The sequence below is a fragment of the Bombina bombina genome, chromosome 4, assembly GCF_027579735.1.
Source record: "Bombina bombina isolate aBomBom1 chromosome 4, aBomBom1.pri, whole genome shotgun sequence".
Classification (NCBI taxonomy): Eukaryota; Metazoa; Chordata; class Amphibia; order Anura; family Bombinatoridae; genus Bombina; species Bombina bombina.
In genome coordinates, this window is record NC_069502.1 from 1,028,470,876 (window position 1) to 1,028,493,783 (window position 22,908).

General features: G+C 41.2%; 1 protein-coding gene across 3 annotated transcripts in view; it reads left to right on the forward strand.

Moving 5' to 3' along the window:
- TASP1 (taspase 1) overlaps positions 1-22,908 on the forward strand; it is a 680,735-nt gene that overhangs the window by 338,506 nt on the left and 319,321 nt on the right. For all 3 annotated transcript variants that reach the window (XM_053712134.1, XM_053712135.1, XM_053712136.1), the window contains one exon: positions 16,631-16,737. In XM_053712134.1, coding sequence (XP_053568109.1) covers positions 16,631-16,737 — 107 coding nt within the window. The remainder of the gene's footprint in view (positions 1-16,630; positions 16,738-22,908) is intronic.

A 22,908-nucleotide genomic window follows, 5' to 3' on the forward strand; every position in this document is an offset into this window, starting at 1 on the left:
GCAAGATGGCGGATCTTCGCGCCAAGACAGGTATGCGGGGCCAATATGTTCTGTGATGGTCAGCTTTAGCCTGTTGGGAGTGGGGTATACCGGGTCCTGCGGTCTTTTTAGAGAGGTAGTTGATTGAGTCCTTAATGTTACTCTAAGGAGAGATGCTTGTGAGTCGCGCCTGGGTCTAGTTTGTCCTCAGGATCTCCAGGGGCAGGTGCGGCTGACAGCGTATCCCCTTGATTCGTAGTACTGCTGTGGTCTTTTGCTCCGGAGCGGATCCCCGACCCTCCGGAGCAGATGTGAGGCACTTCAAGAGAGCTGAGTGGTAGTCGGGTCAGGCTAAAGCCTGCTTAGATGGTGAGTCTGTATGCCTGCCCAAGTTCAGCTCTGTACTCGCCTCTGGCACCTCACTCTGACTAATGCCTTTTCCTTCAGCTCAGTTTTTCTCCTCTTTTGTGCTCCTTCACCAAGACAATCTTTATATGATTATCTCCCGGATCTTCCAGTTTCTGTATGAAGTCGTTGTGGTCTCTTTTATTCTGTGGCAAAACGTTGATTTTATTTAGAAAGCATTAGGGACTACAGAGCTCTACTATTATGCAGCCATCACAGTGCGTGGCCAGGCTCCGCCCATCGCAAAATTATTATTTTGTTGATAACCTAAAGGTTCAAATTTGATCACATCCTCTAGACAGGTGTTTTTTGCAAGGACCTTTAGGCAGCTGTACACCACAGCACATTCTTATGTCATTTACTGCGTACCCAATTTACCATTTATTATAACTATCAGTGCTATTAATATTTATAAGTCAATAAAGCGTTGTACTCCCACCATTGCCAGGGGATGTAAACAGATATATATATATATATTTATGTTACTCTGCATTTTATATACTGTTGTACATTGTATGCTCTTTGGAATACTATTTGCAGTAATGTACCTCATGTAGGTTATGTACACTATTATGATATACATATCACTAGAAGCTGTTTGTGTTCAGCAGCACAAAATGAATTTTCATAGACAGAACTTTCTATCTCTGTAGATATACAAGACATTATATGTCCTATGCTGTTAGTGTACACATTTCGATAGTATATGCCCCGCTAGGTATTTACCTTTTATGCATTGTACTCTGCATGTTTAATTCCAAATGCATTCATGCAGGTTTTATCTGTATTTTAGTACAACAGTTGAGATCTTATTGGTGTCTCTATGGTATGTGTAATTTATATCTATGAACAAAGGTTCTATTATGCAGATACTAAACATTGATCATGAATTTTTTCACTATCAGTACAGATAAGATGCATGATAAATTTATGTGAATGCACATACGCTTATCATACAGACACTGATCATTAATCATGAATATTTTCATTAACAATGTACATTGTGTATTTACTTTGTAAGTATACACTTCTCTGCTTGTTTTTGTCACGAATTTACAAGTATCTACTGTGTATCTGTTGGTCTATATGTGCTGCTTCTCTAGTCATTAAGGCCTCATGACAGAATAAATATGTGCTTATGCTTAAGTAGAAACATGTATACTACATCATGTACAGATTTAATCAACTTTGTATAAAGTTTCTACATTTTAGGATCCATCAGGACAAAATAGTATGGATATCCGGACTGATTCTCTTTGTTCTTTAAGAGATCGAGAGTGATGAAAATGGACTTACAGGACATAGATCCAATGGCCTCTCGCTTAAATCACACACTTTCAAGCTATTGTGCAAGATCAAAAGGTCCAAAGGCTCACATAATAGAGGCCTTGGTATGGCCATGGGACTTTTATCTAGCATACCTGTTTCCTTTGTTTGATTTTTTTTCCAAGAGTCAAACAGGAGTCAATTTCAGTAATATTAATTGTTCCAGCCTGGCTCCGCAGGACTTGGTATGCGGATATAGTGCAGTTGTTCTCTTGCTCTCCATGGCTTATTCCTCTGAGACAAGACCTGTTGTCTCAAGGTCCTGTTTTCCATCAGGATTTCAAATCTCTATTTTTGAGACACAGAGGTTTCTCAGATTCGGTCATTGAAACTTTGATGCAGAACAGAAAGCCTGTAACACAAAAGATTTATCACAAGATTTGGAATGCATATTTTGAGTGGTGTTCTTCCGGAGGGTTTTCTTGGTATTCCTTTAGGATTCCTAGAATCCTTCAGTTTTCTCAGGATGGCCTTGACAATGGTTTTTCCGCTAATTTCTAAAATGTCAAATTTCTGCTTTATCTTTTCTTTTAAATAAGAAGTTGGCTAAACTTCCTGAGGTTTAGAATTTTGTCCAGGGGTTACTTATAATTAGGCCAATTGCGAAAGCTATTTCTCAACTCTGGAATCTGAATCTACTTTTCTCTGTATTTACAAGGTTCTTATTTTGAACCAATGCATTCCATTGTTATCTACTATTATCTCTCTTACTATTAGCAATCTCGTCAGTATGGAGAGTATGTGAGTTGACAACCTTGTCTTGTGATTCTCCGTTTTTAATTATTTACAAGGAGAAGGCTGTAGTTTGTACTAAATATAATTTCTTTCTAATGTAATTTCTAAGGAAAATACCAATCAAGACATGGTTGTTCCTTTATTGTATTTTGACCAGATTTTTAAAATGAAATCCAGCGACTTTTTTTTATTTTTTTATTGGCAAATGGTAAAAAACTATTTTATTAGCATATTTTCCTCAAATTATATATGCAGCCTGATGAAACAGCTTGTATTGATGCTGAGAAACGCGTCGCTAGTGTTCTCTGTGTACTATTAAAGTTTGGACTTGTACATTATCCGTTCTCCTGTCTTACTTATACGGACCTCCGTATCTGACTGCTTCTGATCCGGTTGGCTCTCCTGATTGGCCTTTTTGGGTACCCGCCTTCACTTTTGGACGTATCCTGACGCCGTCTCTGTGTCATACAGGTGACTGAGAAGGTCCCGTGTTGCTTTGAACGGCACTCTGGTCGTGCCGCTACATCTGGTGAAAGGATATTTTTCGAGGCTTCGTGTCTCTGTATTCACTGGTTTTTATTAGACGACATTGTTCAATTTGGCGCCTCTGTTTTTCCTTTACAGGTTTCTTATTAATCAATCTTCGATCAACAGTGCAGCCTATTATTGACATATCTCCTCTTCTTCCTGTTGTCACAAGCGCACCTCCTTTGAGGATCTTAGAATCTCTCCTTCATTAGTGTATTTGGTATGTGTTTATGAAGTGATTGTATGATATATACGCAGGACTGAGAGAGAAACCACTGAAATGGGGGGAAGAATACTGAAAAGGGGGAGAGAACACTTAAAGGGGGGACAAGAACACTGAAGGGGGGAAGAACACTGAAAGGGGGGGAGAACACTGAAGAGGGAGAGAACACTGAAAAGGGGGGGAAGAGAACACTGAAAGGGGGAAAGAGAACACTGAAAAGCAGAAGAGAGCACTGAAAATGGGGAGAGAACACTAAAAGGGGGGGAGAGAACACTGAAAGGGGTAAAGTGAGCACTGAAAAGGGGAAGAGAACCCTGAAAAGGGGGGGGAGAGGATACTGAAAAGGGGGGGGGAGAGGACACTGAAAAGGGGGGAAGAGAACACTGAAAGGGGGGTAAAGAACACTGAAAGGGGTTAAAGAACACTGAAAAGGGGTGGCAGAGAACACTGAAATGGGGTGAGAAAACACTGAAAGAAGGCGGGAAACACCACTGCATGGAAGGAGAGAGGCACCACTGGAAGGAGGGGGGGGAGATACAGCACTAAAAGGTGTAGAGATCCCAGGTGTCTTTCTCCCTCATATCCCTGGGTCACTTTCCCTCCTCTTTCCCCTATATCCCTATCAGTCTCGCAGACAACCCCTGCCCCAGATACAACTTTTATGTGCTCTATGAGTAGAGCCCAAACCCCTGTCCGTCACAAAGCATGGTACCCAGCTCACCCTCCTCCCTACCTGCAGGAGAAATACCGGTCCAGCATCCCGTGGGGGAAATATCCAGAAATGCGGTAAGTGCTGCTCTGGGATACTTTTTTCCCACCACACTCTTCTGCCTGCAGCAGCACTGCGGACCATCTTCCCGGGGATATTTCCGGGAACATAATTTTTCCAAGGACAGTCTCCTCAATCCAGGGACTGTCCCCGGAAATCGGGGATTTCTGGTCACCCTAAAGTAGGGACTATACATAATCTTGATGTATTCATCGCTTTGAAGTTCTATCTCCAAGCTACTGATTTTAGACAAACTTCTAGTATGTTTTTTCACTACTCTGAAACTCGTAAGGGGCAGAAAGCTCCTAAGGTAGTGTTTGCCTCTTGGCTGAAAAAAAAAGTGATTCACAAGGCTTTCTTGAAGGTGGGAAAGTCCCCTCCTAAGCGTATTACTGTTCTTTCCACAAGAGCAATTGCAACATCATGGTTTTTAAAAAAGGATGCATCTTTGGAGCAGATTTGCAAAGCTGAAACATGTCTTCTCTGTGAAATTTTTTCAGATTTTTTCGCTTTGAAGTTTAGTTTTTTTGCAAACAGCTTTAACCAGGAAAGTCCTTCAGGCCAAAGTGTCGGCTGAATCAGAAGTTCCAGAAAAATTGTCCTGCCCTTTCCATAACATAGACCATCTACTTGTGTATTAATCCCATATGTTATGGAGGACTGTGGACCATCATCCTTTTACGAAAGAAAACAAAATTTATGCTTACCTGATAAATTCTTTTCAGAAAGATTTATGGTCCAGAGGCCCTGCTTTGTCTTTCCTACCTATCTGTTTCCTATTCTCTTCTATATGTTAAACTAAGAGAGAGATTGGAGGTGGGAAGGATTTTAAGCTCTGATTTGGGTTCTTGACCTCCTCCTAGTGGCGAGAAATATATCCCATATGTTATGGAACAATGTGAACCATCTTTGCGAAAGAAAATAATGTATCGGGTAAGCATAAATTTGTTTGTTTTTTTATATAAAAATGTTCAGGTAATATTTACTAGTGAGCTTTTTAAAAATATACTATATCACTTTCAAAGAATTCAAAATTTGGGTATCATGGAACTGGTTGTTTGCTAGCTCGTAAGCAAGACTTACATTGCATTGGACAGTGACACGTCTCGCAAGCAAAAAAACAAAAAATGGTGTTCCCTTAGTACAGGAGCATCCTTTTTACAAAGGGGTGAACACCCCGAAACGTCACTTATTTGTATATGGAATAAATATTTTTTATTTAACCTTCTTCAAGTTTTATGAGTGCTTGTGCTAAACCTTTATATATTATTTCAGATGGAAAAGGAGACTGCACTTGCTTAATTTAGCAACAGCAAAAAAATTGGGAAAGTGGGCAATATCTCTGAACTGAAACTGACACAAACGTTTGTTTTTTTGGCACAAATCAGCTCAAACATAGCAACAAATGGTATATTTCTTTCCTAAGATATGGTGACTCCACAACGTCCTCAATTACTGTTTGGAATATCACTCCTGGCCAGCAGGAGGAGGCAAAGAGCACCACAGCCAAGCTGTTAAGTATCACTTCCCTTCCCACAAACCCCAGTCATTCTCTTTGCCTTGGTACATGGAGGAGGTGAAGTTTTGGTGTCTGAAGAAATTTGGATATCTTTAACTTCAAGCAAGAATATAAAGCCAGAGTAGGTTTATTCTGATCTTTACTTTTGAAGTCTGAGTCATACTCCACGTTAATCTCTTCAGTAGGATAGTGGGGGCTTTTAAACAGTTATGAACTTGTGAGGTGGGCTTCACTGCGTTTTCCTGTTGCTTCCCTTGTATAGAAAGCCAGAGTAGGTTTACTCTGTTCTTTCTTTTTTCCACAGGTTTCTGTAAGGAGGGGCTTCCTTTCATACCGGGTGAGCTGTCCCCCTGCCGGAGACCGCTAGAGGTGCAGGTAAGTGTCTTTTAGTCTTCTGGGACTAGGAGGCTGGCACTGAAAGGGTTATCCTTTAAGAAATACTGCAACATTTTTGGGACTAGAATCATGTGGAAAGGATTATTATGACAGTAAGCAGGCACTCTGTAGTGTGACAAGGGGAGACTGGAGTTAAACTCTTGAGTTAACTCCTTATCTTGGCTCATGTAATGCAAAATTTATTTGCAAGCAGAATTAATTCAAGAGACAGTACTTTATCATATATGGTACTTGGTGTTTTGCTTGGGGCACTTGATATCGCTATTGCGATCTTAAGTCGTATTAGGCATCGTGCTACTGGAAATGGCTACATTTTGTTTTGTTTCTCTACTATTGTTGCCCAGCTTCACAGGCCGGTCACGTGACCTTTGTATTCCGCTCCTGAAAGTAGAAGCAGCTTACGGAAAAGCAGTTGTGATATCTTTTCTGAGAGTTTGGATCGTCTTGCCTAGATCGCTACAGGGGGCAGGTAGGCACCTCAGTCATAGACTGAGGTGTAGAGGTGTGCATGGGTTTTTTAGCAATATTTTTCAAGTTGGGCAAAATTTTTTGAAAGAAGCCTTATAATAAAGCCTTAACTCTGCAAAAGCAAGATATTCATGTTAGCGGTTTGTTCTTCTGGTACAAGATTTTACTGCAAGTATATTTAAAGAGACAGTACTTTGCTTATAAACACCTAGATTACAAGTTTTGTGTTATGAGTCAAATAGCAACGTTGTGGCCCATACGCATCATTTCCCCTTATGCAGCCATTACAAGTCTTGTCGGTATAGGTGTACCGCAAGCCTTTTAGCCTGTAACGCAACGTCAGTACCGCACTCATAAAAATGACATTTTTTAATGGGATTCCCATAGCGCCGGTATTACGAGTTTTGCTTTCTGGCTAAAAAGTGAGTGTTACAGCCTAAAACAACAAGATCTGTACCACCATCTAATTCCTAACAACCTCCTAACTTTATATTAAAATTACAATTTACCTATCTTAAATTAAATTAAAACTTACCTGTCAAATTAAAATAACTAAGTTCAAACTAACAATTAAACTAATATAATTATTAAACTAAAATTAAAATAACTACCAATTGAATTAAACTAAACTACACATTAAAAAAATCCTAATACTAAACTAAAAATGACAAAGTATAGGGGCGTGTCTAGGCAGCGGCTATGTTAGGTCGCAATATCTGTGGCTCTGAGTTGGATGTTTAACCCGCCGGTTATTGAGCCAATCCTGCAACTTAGACTAAAACCATTGGTAACTTTAAACAGCCCACAAACTGTGGATCTAAAAGATACCAAATTTGCAGAGTTTATGAAAACTAGACCTAGATCTGGACCACTGGAACCTTAGGCGGCGGCCTCACCACAAGGATTCAGCACCCCCCCCCCCACACTTGGGGTATAGCAGTTGTGTTTAAACTGCCTTTTCCACTTGTAAAAGAGAACCATCACCCATAGAAAGGGACTATTCTGAACTATAAATTACACTGTATTCACCGTGTGCAAATGGAGACTTTAGCAAAATGGGAGGCGCGAACGAGTCTACAAGAAGATCACTTCCGAGACCTAGAGAGAGATCTATGTGCTATCTTCTTTGAAGGGCGGCTTCCCAATAGGTCACCACAGGCACTTGCTGAATATGTTCCGGCTGAAAGTGAAAGCCCTGATCTCAGCCTGACCGGCGGGCGGCCCTTTTGGCTTCAACTCAGACCTCGGAAAACCGGGACCCACAAAAAATCCTGCCCAATCTTATACCTATGCAGGCAGTCTCTGGGATGCATGGAGACATGACCTATGCTACAATGCCCTTCATCCAGCGAGCGGATATCAGACCGATAATATGCAGGGAGGAGGCCCAAAAGCAGATCGCTGGAGACCTAGCCTGCTACACGAAGCCACATGTACTTCCAACACAAACAGGGCCTGGTACGGGACTACATGAGACAGAGGTATGTTTACCCGCATGCGGTGCTTGTGGAGAGACTGACAGCTCCACAACAGGGAAGCAGAGCCGATCAGTGCCCACGACAGGCAATGAAATGACAGCCACATGTTTAATGTTCAGTAATGAAATGTTATCTCTATGCAGGGAGAGTTTTATCTTATCTATGTCACTAGAAGCTGCCATGCCAATAAGTTTACACAAACTAGTATGCTACCAATCTCGCAATCTATTTTTATAAGTGTTAGGTCTATATCATGCGAGCAGAGATGTAGTTAGAACTGTCGGTCATAGTGGTATCTTGTGAGTTACAGCAGATACAGGTCACTATATGCATTTAAAACTCTGCTCATTAAGTGGACCCTTCCCCATGCCCTTAATGGTATACTACTTCTCCCATATGAGTTACTTTTATAATGTATAGCACCTTCCATCCATAGGAAGTTAGATACAGTTAACACGGATGGTTCTCTATATTAATTCCCAAACCAGTTTTCCTCATTGATACTTTACACGTGTAGGTAGGTCCAAAAGTGACCTCTAATGTTCTAGGAGGAAATTAAAGTTGTTGTTCTATTTGTATGTGCCCTTAAGGACTAAGATTGACCCTTTTTGTTTCTCCCCTAAACTCTCCCCTTTACTGTTTGATTTACGTCTTTGGTCCATGCTTATAATTATAGGAGCTTTGTTATATTTTTAACCAATATTCTAGAAGGGGATTCTTACTTTTATATTTAATCCTGTTCCTTCTCTAAGCCCTCCCTATTATTGCTTGAGTTATATTTCTGTTGGTCCAAGAGTGGCCAATTTTACTATGTATGGGAGTTCATACTCTATATGTTACATTTGCTTTCTTGTATAAAGAAAAACGGAGGTTGAACATGTGTATTACTCCACTACATATGCAGTACTCCAGTATGATATTCACTACTACTGTTCTATTTAATTGCCATCCTGTATTAAATTACATGCCCTCTAACCATACATCCTGCAAAGTTACGTATAACACTGAACTTGTTGATTGATTCCATATGTTTTGCAATTGCTGTATACACAGCATTTCTGTACTGTTCTTACTTTTCAACCTTAATACAAATTATTAAAAAAATATAAAAATGACAAAGTATCTAAATACAAAAACAAACAAAAAACTAAGTTACAAAAAATAGCAAACACTAAATTATGGAAAATAAACAAATTTATCCAAAATAAAAAAGAATTACACCTAATCTAATAGCCCTATCAAAATAGAAAAGCCCACCCAAAATAAAAAAAAAAACCTAGCCTACAATAAACTACCAAATGGCCCTTAAAGGGGCCTTTTGGGGGGCATTGCCACAGCTCTTTTACCTGTAAAAAAAACACAAAGACCTCCCAACAGTAAAACCCACCACCCAACCAACCCACCAAAATAAAAAATCTAATTCTAAAAAACCTAAGCTACCCATTGCCCTGAAAAGGGCATTTGTATGGGCATTGCCCTTAAAAGGGCATTTAGCTCTTTTACTACCCAGACCCTAAACTAAAAAAAAAAAACACCCAAAAACCCTTAAAAAAGCCTAACACTAACCCCAAGACGATCCACTTACAGTTTTTGAAGTCCTGCTTGAACGATCTTCATCCCGGAGTTGAAGTCCTGATCCAAGCAGCGAGAAGTCTTCATCCAGACGGCCTCTTCAATCTTCATCCAGGCGGCATCTTCTATCTTGATCCCGGAGGCACGGAGCGGGTTCACCCTGAAGACATGCGGAGCATTATCTTCATATGGTCGCCGCCGTACACTGAATCTTCAATGCAAGGGACGCAATCCAAGATGGCGTCCCTTGCATACCAATTGGCTGAAAAATTTGAATCAGCCTATAGGATTAAGAGCTGTTAAAATCCTATTGGCTGTTCAAATCAGCCAATAGGATTTAAGCAGCTCTAATTCTATTGGATGATGAATCAGCCAATAGAATGAGAGCTGCTAAAATCCTATTGTCTGTTCAAATCAACTAAAAGAGCTGATATCTTTAGGACAATGCCCTACAAAAGGCCCTTTTAAGGGCCATTGGTAGTTTATTCTAGATTAGGTTTTTTATTTTGAGTTTTTTTTTTTTATGGGTATTAGAATAGGAATAATTTTTTAATTTTTTATAATTTGTTTGTTATTTTGTGTAATGTATATTTTTAGGGTGTTTTTTTTTTTTTTTTTTAGCAAAAGAGCCGTTTAATTTAGGGCAATGCCTGACAAAAGGCCCTTTTAATGGCCCCCCAAAAGGCCCTTGGTAGTTTGGGGGGTGGGGGTTTGTATAGTGTTAGGGGGTGTTTGTATTTTTTTTTTGGAGCAAAAGAGCTGTTTATCTCAGGGCAATGCCTTACAAAAGGCCTTTTTAAGGGCCCTCCAAAAGGCCCTTTTAAGGGCCCTCTGTAGTTTGTTCTAGATTAGGATTTTTTATTTTGGGGCGTGTTTTTTTCTTAAAAGGGTATTAGAATAGGATCAATCTTTATTTTTTTGGATAATTTCTTTTTTTTCTAATGGTAGGTTTTTTTCTTTTTTGTGATTTTAGTGGGATTTTTTTTGTAATGTTAGGTTTTAGTGTAAGGCAGGTTAGGTTTTTTATTTTGAGGTGTTTTTTTTATGGGTATTAGAATAGGAATAATTTTTTTATTTTTTTATAATTTGTTTGTTATTTTGTGTAATGTATATTTTTAGGGTGTTTTTTTTTTTTTAGCAAAAGAGCCGTTTAATTTAGGGCAATGCCTGACAAAAGGCCCTTTTAATGGCCCCCCAAAAGGCCCTTGGTAGTTTGGGGGGTGGGGGTTTGTATAGTGTTAGGGGGTGTTTGTATTTTTTTTTGGAGCAAAAGAGCTGTTTATCTCAGGGCAATGCCTTACAAAAGGCCTTTTTAAGGGCCCTCGGTAGTTTGTTCTAGATTAGGATTTTTTATTTTGGGGCGTGTTTTTTTCTTAAAAGGGTATTAGAATAGGATTAATCTTTATTTTTTTGGATAATTTCTTTTTTTTTTCTAATGGTAGGTTTTTTTATTTTTTGTGATTTTAGTGGGATTTTGTTTGTAATGTTAGGTTTTAGTGTAAGGCAGGTTAGGTTTTATTTGGCAGGTAAGTTTGTATTTATTTTAACTAGGTAGTTAGTAAATAGTTAATAACTATTTACTAACTAGTCTACCTAGTTAAAATAAATACAAACTTACCTGTGAAATAAAAATAAAACCTAAGCTAGCTACAATATAACTATTAGTTATATTGTAGCTAGCTTAGGTTTTATTTTACAGGTAAGTATTTAGTTTTAAATAGGTATTATTTGTTTAAAGGGACACTGAACCCAAATTGTTTCTTTTGTGATTCAGATAGAGTATGCAATTTTAAGCAACTTTCTAATTTACTCCTATTATAAATTTTTTCTTCGTTCTCGTGTTATCTTTATTTGAAAAATAATGCATCTAAGCTTTTTTTTTGGCTCAGACTCTTGAAAGCACTTTTTTATTGGTGGATGAATTTATCCACCAATCTGCAAGAACAACACAGGTTGTTCACCAAAAATGGGCCAACATCTAAACTTACATTCTTGCATTTTAAATAAAGGTACCAAGAGAATGAAGAAAGTTGCTTAAAATTTCATGCTCTATCTGAATCATGAAAGAAAAGTTTTGGGTTCAGTGTCCCTTTAATAATTGTAAATTTAATTTAGATCTATTTTAAGAATGTTAAAGTTAGTGAGTGTTAGGTTTAGGGGTAGGGTTAGGTTTAGGGGTAGGTGTAGGGGTTAATAGTTTAATTTAGGTTGTTGCAATGTGGGGGGCTGGCGGTTTAGGGGTTAATAGGTTTATTTAATAATTGTAATTTTAATTTAGCTATATTTTAATTATGTTAAAGTTAGGGGGTGTTAGGGTTAGGTTTAGGGGTTAATATAGTTTAATTTAGGTTGTTGCGATGTGGGGGGCTGATGGTTTAATGGTTAATAGGTTTATTCAGGGTTAGTGATGTGGGAGGCCAGAGGTTTAGGGGTTAATAACTTTAGTTGCGGCAATGTTGGGGAGTGACGGAATAGGGGTTAATAACTTTAGTATAGTGGCGGCGATATCGGGAGTGGCAGATTAGGGGTTAATGCCTTTATTTAGGTGGCAGCAATATCGGGAGCGGCAGATTAGGGGTTAATAACTGTAGGCAGGCGTCAGCGATTTCGGGGGCAGCAGATTAGGGGTATTTAGACGTGGGGTTTATGTTAGGGTGTTAGGTTTAAACTGTATTTTCTTTTTCCCCATAGACTTCAATGGGGCTGCGTTACAGAGCTTTTGTTTCCGCGATCGCAGGTGTTAGACTTTTTTCTGACCGGCTCTCCCCATTGACGTCATAACACAGCTGCTTTTGTGTGCAGTATGGAGCTCAACACAGCTATATCGCCCGCACAAGCCGGGTTTTTTTAAACTTGTAATGGCAGCGCTATAGGGGGTTAAATAACGCAACTTTTGTTGCATTCTTTACTTTCCCTATAGCGCTCAAAACTCATAATCTAGGTGAAAATGTTCAATTTTTGGTTATATTGCAATTTTTTTTATTTTTTCCCCCTGCATAATGGAGCAGGATCCTGCTACTATGGACAGGTGTATTCGGTGCTTAGATTGTCAAGTTGTGCCTCCCATGCAATTTTGTTCCTCATGCATAGAGAGGACTTAAAAAGTTTATCTTTATTCTTTAGTCTATGAGCCAAATGTCTCTCAGGATGATGCTGTTCAGGCACTGCCACAGTCTTCTCCTCAAATGTCCCAAGCCGTAATAGTGTCACATGCATTGCCCTGCAGTTCCTCTCAATATCCTGGAGGAGTTTATTTGCAAGCAGAGATTGCTACCCAGGTATCCACTGCGGTATCTGCGGCATTGGCTGCCATTCCCATGCTACAGGTAAAACGCAAGAGGAAATGTAAAGATTCAGATTGTAAAGTTTCTGCTCCAGCTTCGGGTACCCTAGTTGCCCTTTCTCATGTGTCTGATGAGGAAGATATGTCAGTAGCCACTGAGGGTGAAATATTAGATTCGGACAGTATAGTTCCTTCATCTGATGCTGAAGTTGTATCCTTCAGATTTAAGCTTGAACAAGTCTGTGTACTGTTAAAGGAGGTTTTGGCTACCCTGGACGACTCCAATACTCCTGTCGCTCTCAACCCTAGGAAATCTAGTAAACTTAATAAATACTTTGATCTTCCTTCCTCTGTGGAGGTGTTTCCTGTGCCAGACAGTGTTTTTGAGATTATAGCACAATAATGGGAGAAGCCTGGGATTCCTTTTTCCCTGTCTCCTGTCTTTAAAAAGATGTTTCCTGTTGTTGACTCCATTAAGGAACAGTCCAAGTCTTCTTGGAAACCCAATCAGTCTTGGAACAAGGGGAAGCATTAAAAGAAACCTGCAGCTGAGTCTAAGACAGTATGAAGGGTTTGCCCCAATCCAGGATCGGTTCAAGTGGGAGGCAGACTTTCTCAGGTCTCTCAAACATGGATACGAGATGTCCCAGATCCCTGGGCTGTGGACATAGTATCTCAGGGTTACACATTGGAATTCAAGACTTTTCCTCCCAGAGGCAGGTTTCACCTCTCAAGATTATCTGCAGACCAGATAAAAAGAGAGGCGTTCTTGAAATGTGTACAGGATCTTTCCTCCCTGGGAGTGATAGTTCCAGACCCAGTACAGGAACAGGGTTTAGGTTTCAATTCCAATCTGTTCATGGTTCACAAAAAAGAGGGAACTTTTCGATCTTTTCTAGATCTGAAGTGTCTTAACAAGTTTCTCAGAGTGCCGTCCTTCAAGATGCAAACTATCCGTTCCATTCTTCCTTTAGTGCAAGAGGGTCAGTTCATGACGACCATAGACCTGAAGTATGCGTACCTTCATGTTCCCATTTATAGGGATCATTACAAATTTTTGAGATTTGTCTTTCTGGAGAAACACCTTCAGTTTGTGGCTCTTCCGTTTGGCCTTGCCACAGCTCCCAGAATTTTCTCAAAGGTTCTGGGGGCTCTCTTGCCAGTGATCAGGTTTTGGGTAATTGCTGTAGCGCCATACCTGGACGACATATGTGTTCAGGCGCCATATTTTCAACAAGGAAACTCTCATACAGATATCTTGTTGTCTTTTCTACGTTCCCATGGATGGAAAGTGAATCTGGAAGAGAGTTCCCTTGTTCCAGCTACAAGGGTGGTTTTCTTAGGGACCATAATAGATTCCCTAGCTATGAAAATATTTCTGACGGAGGTCAGAAAATCAAAGATTCTTTCCTCTTGCCTCTCTTTGCTATCTACTGTTCGGCCAACAGTGGCTCAATGTATGGAGGTAATTAGTCTGATGGTTGCTTCCATGGACATCATTCTCTTTGCTCGATTCCAGTTATGCATGCTCAGTCAATGGAATGGAGACTATTCAAATCTCTGAGGATAGATCTAGATCAGTCGACAAGAGACTCTTCCATGGTGGCTTTCTCAGGAGCATCGGTCTCGGGGGACATTCTTCTGGAGCCCTTCCTGGGGTGATTGTGACAATGGACACCAACCTGCTGGGTTGAGGAGCAGTTTGGAATTCGTTAAAGGCGCAAGGTCTAAGGATTTGGGAGGAGTCTGCTCTCCCCATAAACATCTTGGAGTTGAGAGCGATTTACAATGCTCTGACGGCTTAGCCACAGTTGTCCTTAGCCCTTAGCATCAGGTTTCAGTCGAACAATATAAACCTCAGTGGCTTACATCAACCACCAGGGAGGAACTCAGAGTTCCTTAGCCATGAAGGAGATGGCTCGGATTGTTAAGTGGGCGGAAGCTCCCAATTGCTATCTGCCTTCCACATTCCAGGAGCAGACAGACTTTTTATCGCGAGGAGTGGGCACTCCATCCGGAGGTGTTCTCCTGCTTAACCCTCAAATGAGGGCTGGATCTGATGGCGTCTCGGCAGAACGCCAAGCTTCCAAGGTATGTTTCAAGTCAAGAGATCCACAGGCCGCTCTGGCGGTCCCTTGCGATTTCAGTCTGTCATACCTATTTCCTCCTTTTGCTCTCCTTCCCCGAGTCATTGCTCGTATCAAACAGGAGGGAGCATCTGTGATTCTAATAGCCTCTGCGTGGCCTTGCAGGATCTGGTATGCATCTAGTGGAGATGTCGTCTCTTCCACCTTGGAGATTGCCTCTGAGGAAGGACCTTCTGATTTAGGGTCCCTTCCTTAGCCCAAATCTCGTTTCTCTGAAGCTGACTGCTTGGAGATTGAACACTTAGTTCAAGCGTGAGTTTTCTGAGTCGGTCATTGAGACCATGATTCAGGCTCGCAAGCCTGTTACTAGGAAGATTTACCATAAGACATGGCGTAAATATCTTTATTGGTGTGAATCCAAGGGCTACTCGTGGAGTAGGATCAGGATTCCTAGGATTTTGTCCTTTCTCCAGGAAGATCTGGAGAAGGGTTTGTCAATCAGTAGTCTGAAGGGTCAGGTTTCTGCATTATCTATTTTGCTACACAAGCGCCTGGCGGACGTGCCAGATGTGCAGTCTTTTTGTCAGGTCTTGGTCAGAATCAGGCCTGTGTTTAAGTCTGTTGCTCCTCCTTGGTGCCTTAACCTTGTTCTTAAAGTTTTACAGCAGGCTCTGTTTGAGCCATTGCATTCCATAGATATTAAGTTGTTATCTTGGAAGGTTTTGTTTCTTATTGCTATCTCTTCTGCTCAGAGAGTCTCTGAACTCTCAGCTTAGCAATGTGATTCGCCTTATCTTTCATGCTGATAAGGTGGTTCCTCGTACTAAGTTAGGTTTCCTTCCTAAAGCAGTTTCGGATAGAAATATTAATCAGGAACTTGTTGTTCCTTCTGTTTAGTTCTACCTGTCTTTTTCTCCCTCCCTGGTCTTTGTGTCCTCTAGCTTGGTATTGGTTCTCAACAGTAATTAAAGACGTTGTGGACTCACCATATCTTAGGAAAGAAAACAAAATTTCTGCTTACCTGATAAATGTATTTATTTCTTGATATGGTGAGTCCACGACCCCCACGCTTTATTTAAAGACAGTTATTTTTGACTAAACATCAGACACCTCTACACATTTGTGTTTCTTCTTTTTTTCATTTCCCTTTGGTCAAATGACTGGGGTTTGTGGGAAGGGAAGTGATACTTAACAGCTTGGCTGTGGTGCTCTTTCCCTTCTCCTGCTGGCCAGGAGTGATATTCCCAACAGTAATGGAGGACATACCATATCCAGAAAGAAAGAAATTTATCAGGTAAGCATACATTTTGTTTTTATCATGATTTAATTACATGGGGTGGAAAGTGGGCAAAGATGAGGTCACATGGGCTAAAATATAAAGTGCAATATCTCAGAAAGTGGGCAATATCTCTGAAATGAAACCAGTATAAATGTTCATTTTTGTAGCACATATCAGCACAAACGTGGCACTAACGAATGGTATATTTTTATTCATGATTTAATTACATGGGGTGCCAACTTCACACAGCTCTTCCAGGAGTAATGTCCTAATTATAGACCTATGCTATTGATTTTAACAATATAGGGACGCTTCTAAGAGTCACCCACACATTGTATTTTAATATAAAGAGTGTTCTTGTCTGGAGAAGTGGTTTTTTTTTTTGTTTTTTTTTTTTAAATTTATTTATATTTATTTTTTAAATGTATATTTAGTCTTTTTAGTGCATTGAAAGCAAAAATTTCCTGTGCAATAAAATTATATTTAGAAATTAAAGACATTGGCTTAGACCTGCAGTTGAATGCATTTTTGTATGTCAAATGAATACTATAACTCTGATTTATTTTTTTATATATATTTATAGAATTAAGCTTAGCTGCTTTCAAACGCAACAAAAGAAAACTGGAATTGGCTGAAAAAGTGGAAACAGATTTTATTCAGTTTAAAAAAAGAAGACAATCAAGTGAAAAGGTCAGTGATATGCTTATTACATCTAAGTAATGAAATCGCTTATGGTAACCATTTATTTTAATGCTCTACTTTTCACCTCATCATCCTAGTTCTTTGCAAATAATAAAGTTTCATATTTTCGACTTAACATTTGTAGTCTTAAATGGTATTTGTAGTTTCTTTTCTTGCGTTAAACATATCATGTAATTACACTGGCGTTTTCATATTGAAATATAAATTGATGTAATTGGTGACTTCCTCCAGAAGATGGTTTATTTTTAGATAGAACATTAATAGTCTTCCTATTTGTAACAGGATTTAAGAATATTTTTGGTGATGTCATGCCATCAATGAGGTTATTGTATATTTTCAAGATTGTTGTAAAGATGAACATCAAAAGAAGTTAATGAAAAAGTTTATCCAAGCAATGTTAGACTAGTAACTTGTTGTCAAGAAACAAAATTCATATTTTCCAGTTTGCATGTTGGCGTTGAACAGATGAACATTGATAGCAGATTGTCATCTATCTCACTTCCTTTTTTTGGCAGGATAATATTATGATGTGCTGAAGACGCCCCTGACAAAGAGGCTATTGAAGTCAAGTGTGATAGGTTCTTAGTAGTTCCAAACTTTGTATATACATATGAGTGATTACAGATCAAGACCTATTTTAAGAAAAACATCTCATTACACTTTTAAGACATGAGTGGGGTTTGAAGGGGGAATAAATTGTGCATTTTCTTTACAAAGGGAATAGTTTTAGATATACTTTTAAGGGATTTTGATGATGCTTTTACAAGCATTATTGTATACAATGGATAATGTGGTGTATTTCATTAGTATTATTCATTTGTTTATTCATATTTAAAAACCTCTTGACAGCATTCCATTAATGTCCTAAACCAAGCATTTCCAACCTAATGCAGCGGCCACAGTGAAAAGCCTCCATAGCTTTTTATGTGGCTCTTCACGTCTCAAAACCAAATATCTAGATCAGGAGGAATGTTCATTTATTTGATATTATTTGACCAACACTTTATTTTAAACAGCAAATTTTACACTTGTGGAAGATTTAAGTGGTTGAAAATGTTATACATGTATTTTTCTGTATCTGTTCAGTAGCAGAGGTACATCATAGTAGCATGTTACCAGTCAGATATTGTGGAAACAAAATAAAAATCAAATTTCTAGCTAAATTGTAGTTTTTATACACATTATATTGCTAAAAGTATTTGGAAACCTTGCTATCACATGTGTGATGATCAGGTTTCTATGAACATTCCATTCCAAAACAATGGCTATAATAGCTGCAATCTTTCTTAAAAGACTTTCCACAAGATTTTGGAGTGTATCTGTGGTAATTTTCCAATTTACTTCTTTCTAAAGGTGAGAAGAGTCCACGACTTCATTCATTACTTTTGGGAATAAAGAACCTGGCCACTAGGAGGAGGCAGAGACACCACAGCCAAAGACCTAAATACCTCCCCCACTCCCCTCATCCCCCAGTCATTCTTTGCCTTTCGTCACAGGAGGATGGCAGAGAAGTGCCGAAGATTTGGAGTAGTCTCTTATGGAGGGTAGTACTCTGGGACTGGCATTTTAAGTAGCCCTGTCAGCCTCTCTGTGCGAGCCTGGGTGAAAATTAGAGTCCTGAGATGCAGGGAGAGTCTTTCTGCCAAACCATCCCAACTCATATTAACTACTCCAGAAGCAATCAACGTCGTCGAGTTTTGCTGCCTGCTTTCTGCATTCAAGTCCATGTCAGGAGCGATGCTTCTACCTGTCACAGTTGAAGGGCCGTGTTCCTGTTCCACGGCATGGTAAGATTGTTTCATTTTTTATACATAATGATAACACAGAAGACAGGGTCACAGTGTGGCTCCTTTTATCTTATGGAATCAAGAGTTAATATTCCTGGTAAGGGGATTATTGAACAGGGGGGGTTAAACATGATATTGTTTATTGTGTGATTGCTGCATTATGTGCGAGCTGAGGCTCTGGCAATGGTGGAACTTTCAGGTTGACTTCCAGGAGTATTTGTGCGGCCGGTTTTGGCGTTTTCTCCTTAGAGCAGGGGCGGTCCTGCAAAGCATCCCATGTAACCGGGTATGGCGGACTCTCCACTTCCTCTGTGATCTGCGGCGCAGGAGACAAAGTGGTTTCTGTAGTCCGGGTCATAGGAGGTGGTGAGTGCCCCGGCCATTGGAGGTATAAAGGTGCCTGTTTATTAAGTTAATCTAGTCCATAATAAAAGCGCAAGCTATGGAGGACTCTGACGCGTTAGAGTGTACTCCCTCTTTAACAAAGTCTCATTCCTGTGTTTATTGTGAGGAGGTTCTTGTAGATTAGCCTGCTCAACTATGTTTCACATGGCTCTATAAAGTTGCGACATCTAAAAATAAAAGTATGTCTAGTACTACTGAGCCGTCCACCTCTGAGGGATCCCGTCCCATGATGTGCGTTCCCTGCGTTCATTTCTGAGTGCACATGCAGCGCCCCAGGGTCCAACCATTAAACCTACGGGAGAGATTGGTTGGCCATCAGATTTTGCGGGTCAACTGCAAACGGCGGTATCGAAAGTGATCCATGCCTTAACACGTTCTGCTAAGCGCAAGCGTAGGATGTATCATTGCGGCCTGGCCCAAGGGTTGTCTACGCCTATGGAATTATAAGAGGCGTTATACGATGATGAGGCCCACTCCAATTCTTCAGAGGAGTCTCCTTCTGGGTCGGAGTCCGTGTCATCTCATCATCTAGCTGCAGAGGAGCCTGACTTTAGGTTTAGGATAGAGAATTTGCGCTTTTTACTGAAGCAAGTGCTTGCTACTCTGGAGGTTCCTGAACCGAAGCTTCTGGAGGAACCTTCGATTCCTAAGCTTTGTAAGGTATAAAAGGACAGGGTGGTGCCTCAGACCTTTCCGATTCCTGTTAAGATGGCTAATATTATTAAGAATGAATGGGACCAATTAGGTTCTTCCTTTTCCCTTTCTTCTTCCTTTAAGAAACTGTTCCCCGTCCCAGACTCTCAACTCGAGCTGTGGGGGACTGTCCCTAAGGTGCTAATTCCATGCTCACAAAGCGGACAACTATTCCTCTCGAGGATAGTTAGTCGTTTAAAGAGCCCATGGATAAAAAGTTGGAAAACATGTTAAGGAAAATGTTTCAGTACACGGAGTTTGTTTTTCAACCGGTAGGGGCTGTAGCTGCGGTTTCCGGAGCTGCAACATATTGGTGTGAATTCCTGTGTGATATGGTCGAGAGGGAAACTTCCATTGACGAGATACAGGATAAGATTAAGTTATTGAGGGTCGCAAATTCTTTCATTTGTGACGCCAATATGCAAATTATTCGCCTGAACGCAAAGGTTTCAGGATTCTCCGTTTTAGCTCACAGGGCTCTATGGCTAAAGTCTTGGTCTGCGGACATGACCTCTAAGTTGAGGCTGTTGTCTCTGCCTTTTCAAGGAAAGATTCTGTTCGGTCCAGGATTGGATTCAATCATATCCACAGTTACGGGAGGCAAGGGAGCTTTCCTACTGCAGGATAAGAAGGCTAAACCTAAAGGAACTACTTTTCGTCCCAAAAGCGGATCAGTCCAAGGCTACTTGGAAGCCTTGTCAGTCTTGGAACAAGTCCAAGCAGAACAAGAAGCCAGCCGAGACAAAATCGGCATGAAAGGTCAGCCCCCTACCGGTCTCCGGCCTAAGTAGGGGGCAGATTGTCTCTCTTTTCCGAAGCCTGGTTGCAGGACGTTCAGGACCCTTGGGTTCTGGAGGTTGTCGCCAGGGTTACAGGATAGGATTCAGGTCCCATCCGCCCAGGGGCAGATTCCTCCTGTCAAACCTATCTTCAAGACCGGAAAAGAGAGAGGCTTTTTTAGAATGTCTGAGGGATCTCTCCTCTCTAGTTGTTATCGTACCAGTACCCCAAGCAGCAAGGGGTCTAGGGTACTATTCAAATCTTTTTGTGGTTCCAAAGAAGGAAGGGAGGTTCCGCCTGATTCTGGACCTAAAGTGTTTAAACAAGTTTCTGGCTGTTCCATCGTTCAAAATGGAAATGATCAGATCTATTCTGCCCCTAGTTCAAGAGGGGAAGTTCATGACGACAATAGACTTGAAGGATGCTTACCTTTATATTCCAATTCCCAGGGACTACTTCAAGTTCCTAAGATTTGCGTTTCTGGACCAACACTTCCAGTCTGTGGCCCTTTCCTTCGGTCTGGCATCAGCCCTGAGAGTCTTCATGAAGGTTCTGGGGGTGCTACTTGTAGTTGCCAGATCCAGGGGCATTGCTGTGGCGCCCTATTTGGACGACATCCTAGTCCAAGCGCTGTCGTTCAGTCTCGCAGAGGATCAATCGAGGGCTGCTCTTTTATTGCTCCAATCTCACGGTTGGAAGATCAACTCAGGAAAGAGTTTCCTGGTTCCCAGCAACAGGGTGGAGTTCCTGGGCACGATAATAGACTCTATGTCCATGAAAATATTTCTCACAGATCAACGACGCAGGAAGATTGCATTCACCTGTCTTGGCCTTCAGTCCCCCTCAAGCCCTTCGGTGTCTCAGTGTATGTAGATGATCGGGCTCATGGTCTCCAGCATAGACGTCATCCCTTTCACCAGGTTCCATCTCAGACCTCTTCAATTGTGCATGTTGAGACAACGGCAATCATTCAGCTCTATCACAGCGGATATCCATGGATGCTCGGACCAGGGACTCCCTCTCTTGGTGGATCCGTATGGAGTATCTGTCCCTGGGGTCATCCTTCTTGAGACCGTCCTGGGAAATTGTGACCACAGACGCTAATCTCGCAGGATGGGGAGCTGTTTTGGGTGCCGGGATGGCACAAGGAAGATTGACCTGGGAGGAGTCTCTCCTTCCGATAAATATTCTGGAACTTCAAGCAATTTACAATGCTCTGAGGGCGTGGCCTCCTCTGGGGTCATTCAGCTTCATCAGATTCCAGACCAACAACATTACTTCGGTGGCTTACATCAACCATCAGGGTGGGTACGAGGAGCTCCCTAGCAATGAGGGAGGTGTCTCGGATTTTGGAGGGGGTGGTGTCCCACAGCTGCTCGCTTTTAGCGATCCACATTCCAGGTGTGGACAACTGGGAAACGGACTTTCTCAGCAGGCAATCCTTCCATCCGGGGGAATGGTCTCTTCTTCCTGAAGTGTTTGCAGAGATTTGTCTTAGATGGGGAACGCCAGAGATAGATCTCATGGCATCCAGGCTCAATTGCAAGCTACCCCGATACGGGTCAAGATCGAGGGATCCCCAGGCAGAGCTGATAGATGCCTTAGCGGTGCCTTGGGGATTCAGCCTAGCTTAGATTTTTCCACCGTTACCACTTCTACCTCGTGTAGTGGCAAGCATCAAACAGGAGCGAGCTTCGGCCATCCTGATTGCTCCATCGTGGCCGCGGAGGACGTGGTTTGCGAATCTGGTGGGGATGTCATCCTCTCCACCATGGAGGTTACCCTGTCGCAGGGATCTGCTGGAACAGGGTCCCTTTCAACATCAAAATCTCGTTTCTCTGAGGCAGACTGTGTGGAGATTAAACGCTTAGTCTTAGCCAAGAGAGGTTTTTCTATAAGTGTGATTGACACTCTAGTTCAGGCATGGAAGCCAGTCACTCGTCACATCTACCATAAGGTGTGGAGGACTTACTTGTCCTGGTGTGAGAAGCATAGATATCCTTGGCACAAGGTGAAGGTATCCAGGATTCTGTCCTTTCTCCAGGAGGGTTTAGAGAAGGATCTTGATGCTAGTTCCTTAAAGGGACAGATTTCAGCATTATCAGTCTTGTTGCACAGGAGACTCGCTGAGCTTCCTGACAGTCAATCTTTCGTTCAGGCTCTGTCTAGAATCAGGCCTGTCTTTAGGCAGTCTGCTCCCCCATGGAGCTTAAACTTGGTCCTTAAGGTATTGCAGAGGGTTCCATTTGAGCCTATGCATTCCATTGACATTAAGATTCTGTCCTGGAAGGTACTCATCCTGTTGGCTATTGCATCGGCACACAGAGTATCTGAGCTGGCTGCCTTGCCAGCCTCCTTACCTGGTTTTTCATGCGGATAAGGCGGTTCTTCTCACCGGTTTGGGGTTTCTTCCCAAGGTGGTGTCTAACCTTAAGATCAATCGGGAAATAATTGTTCCTTCTTTGTGTCCTAACCCTTCATCTTCTAAGGAGAG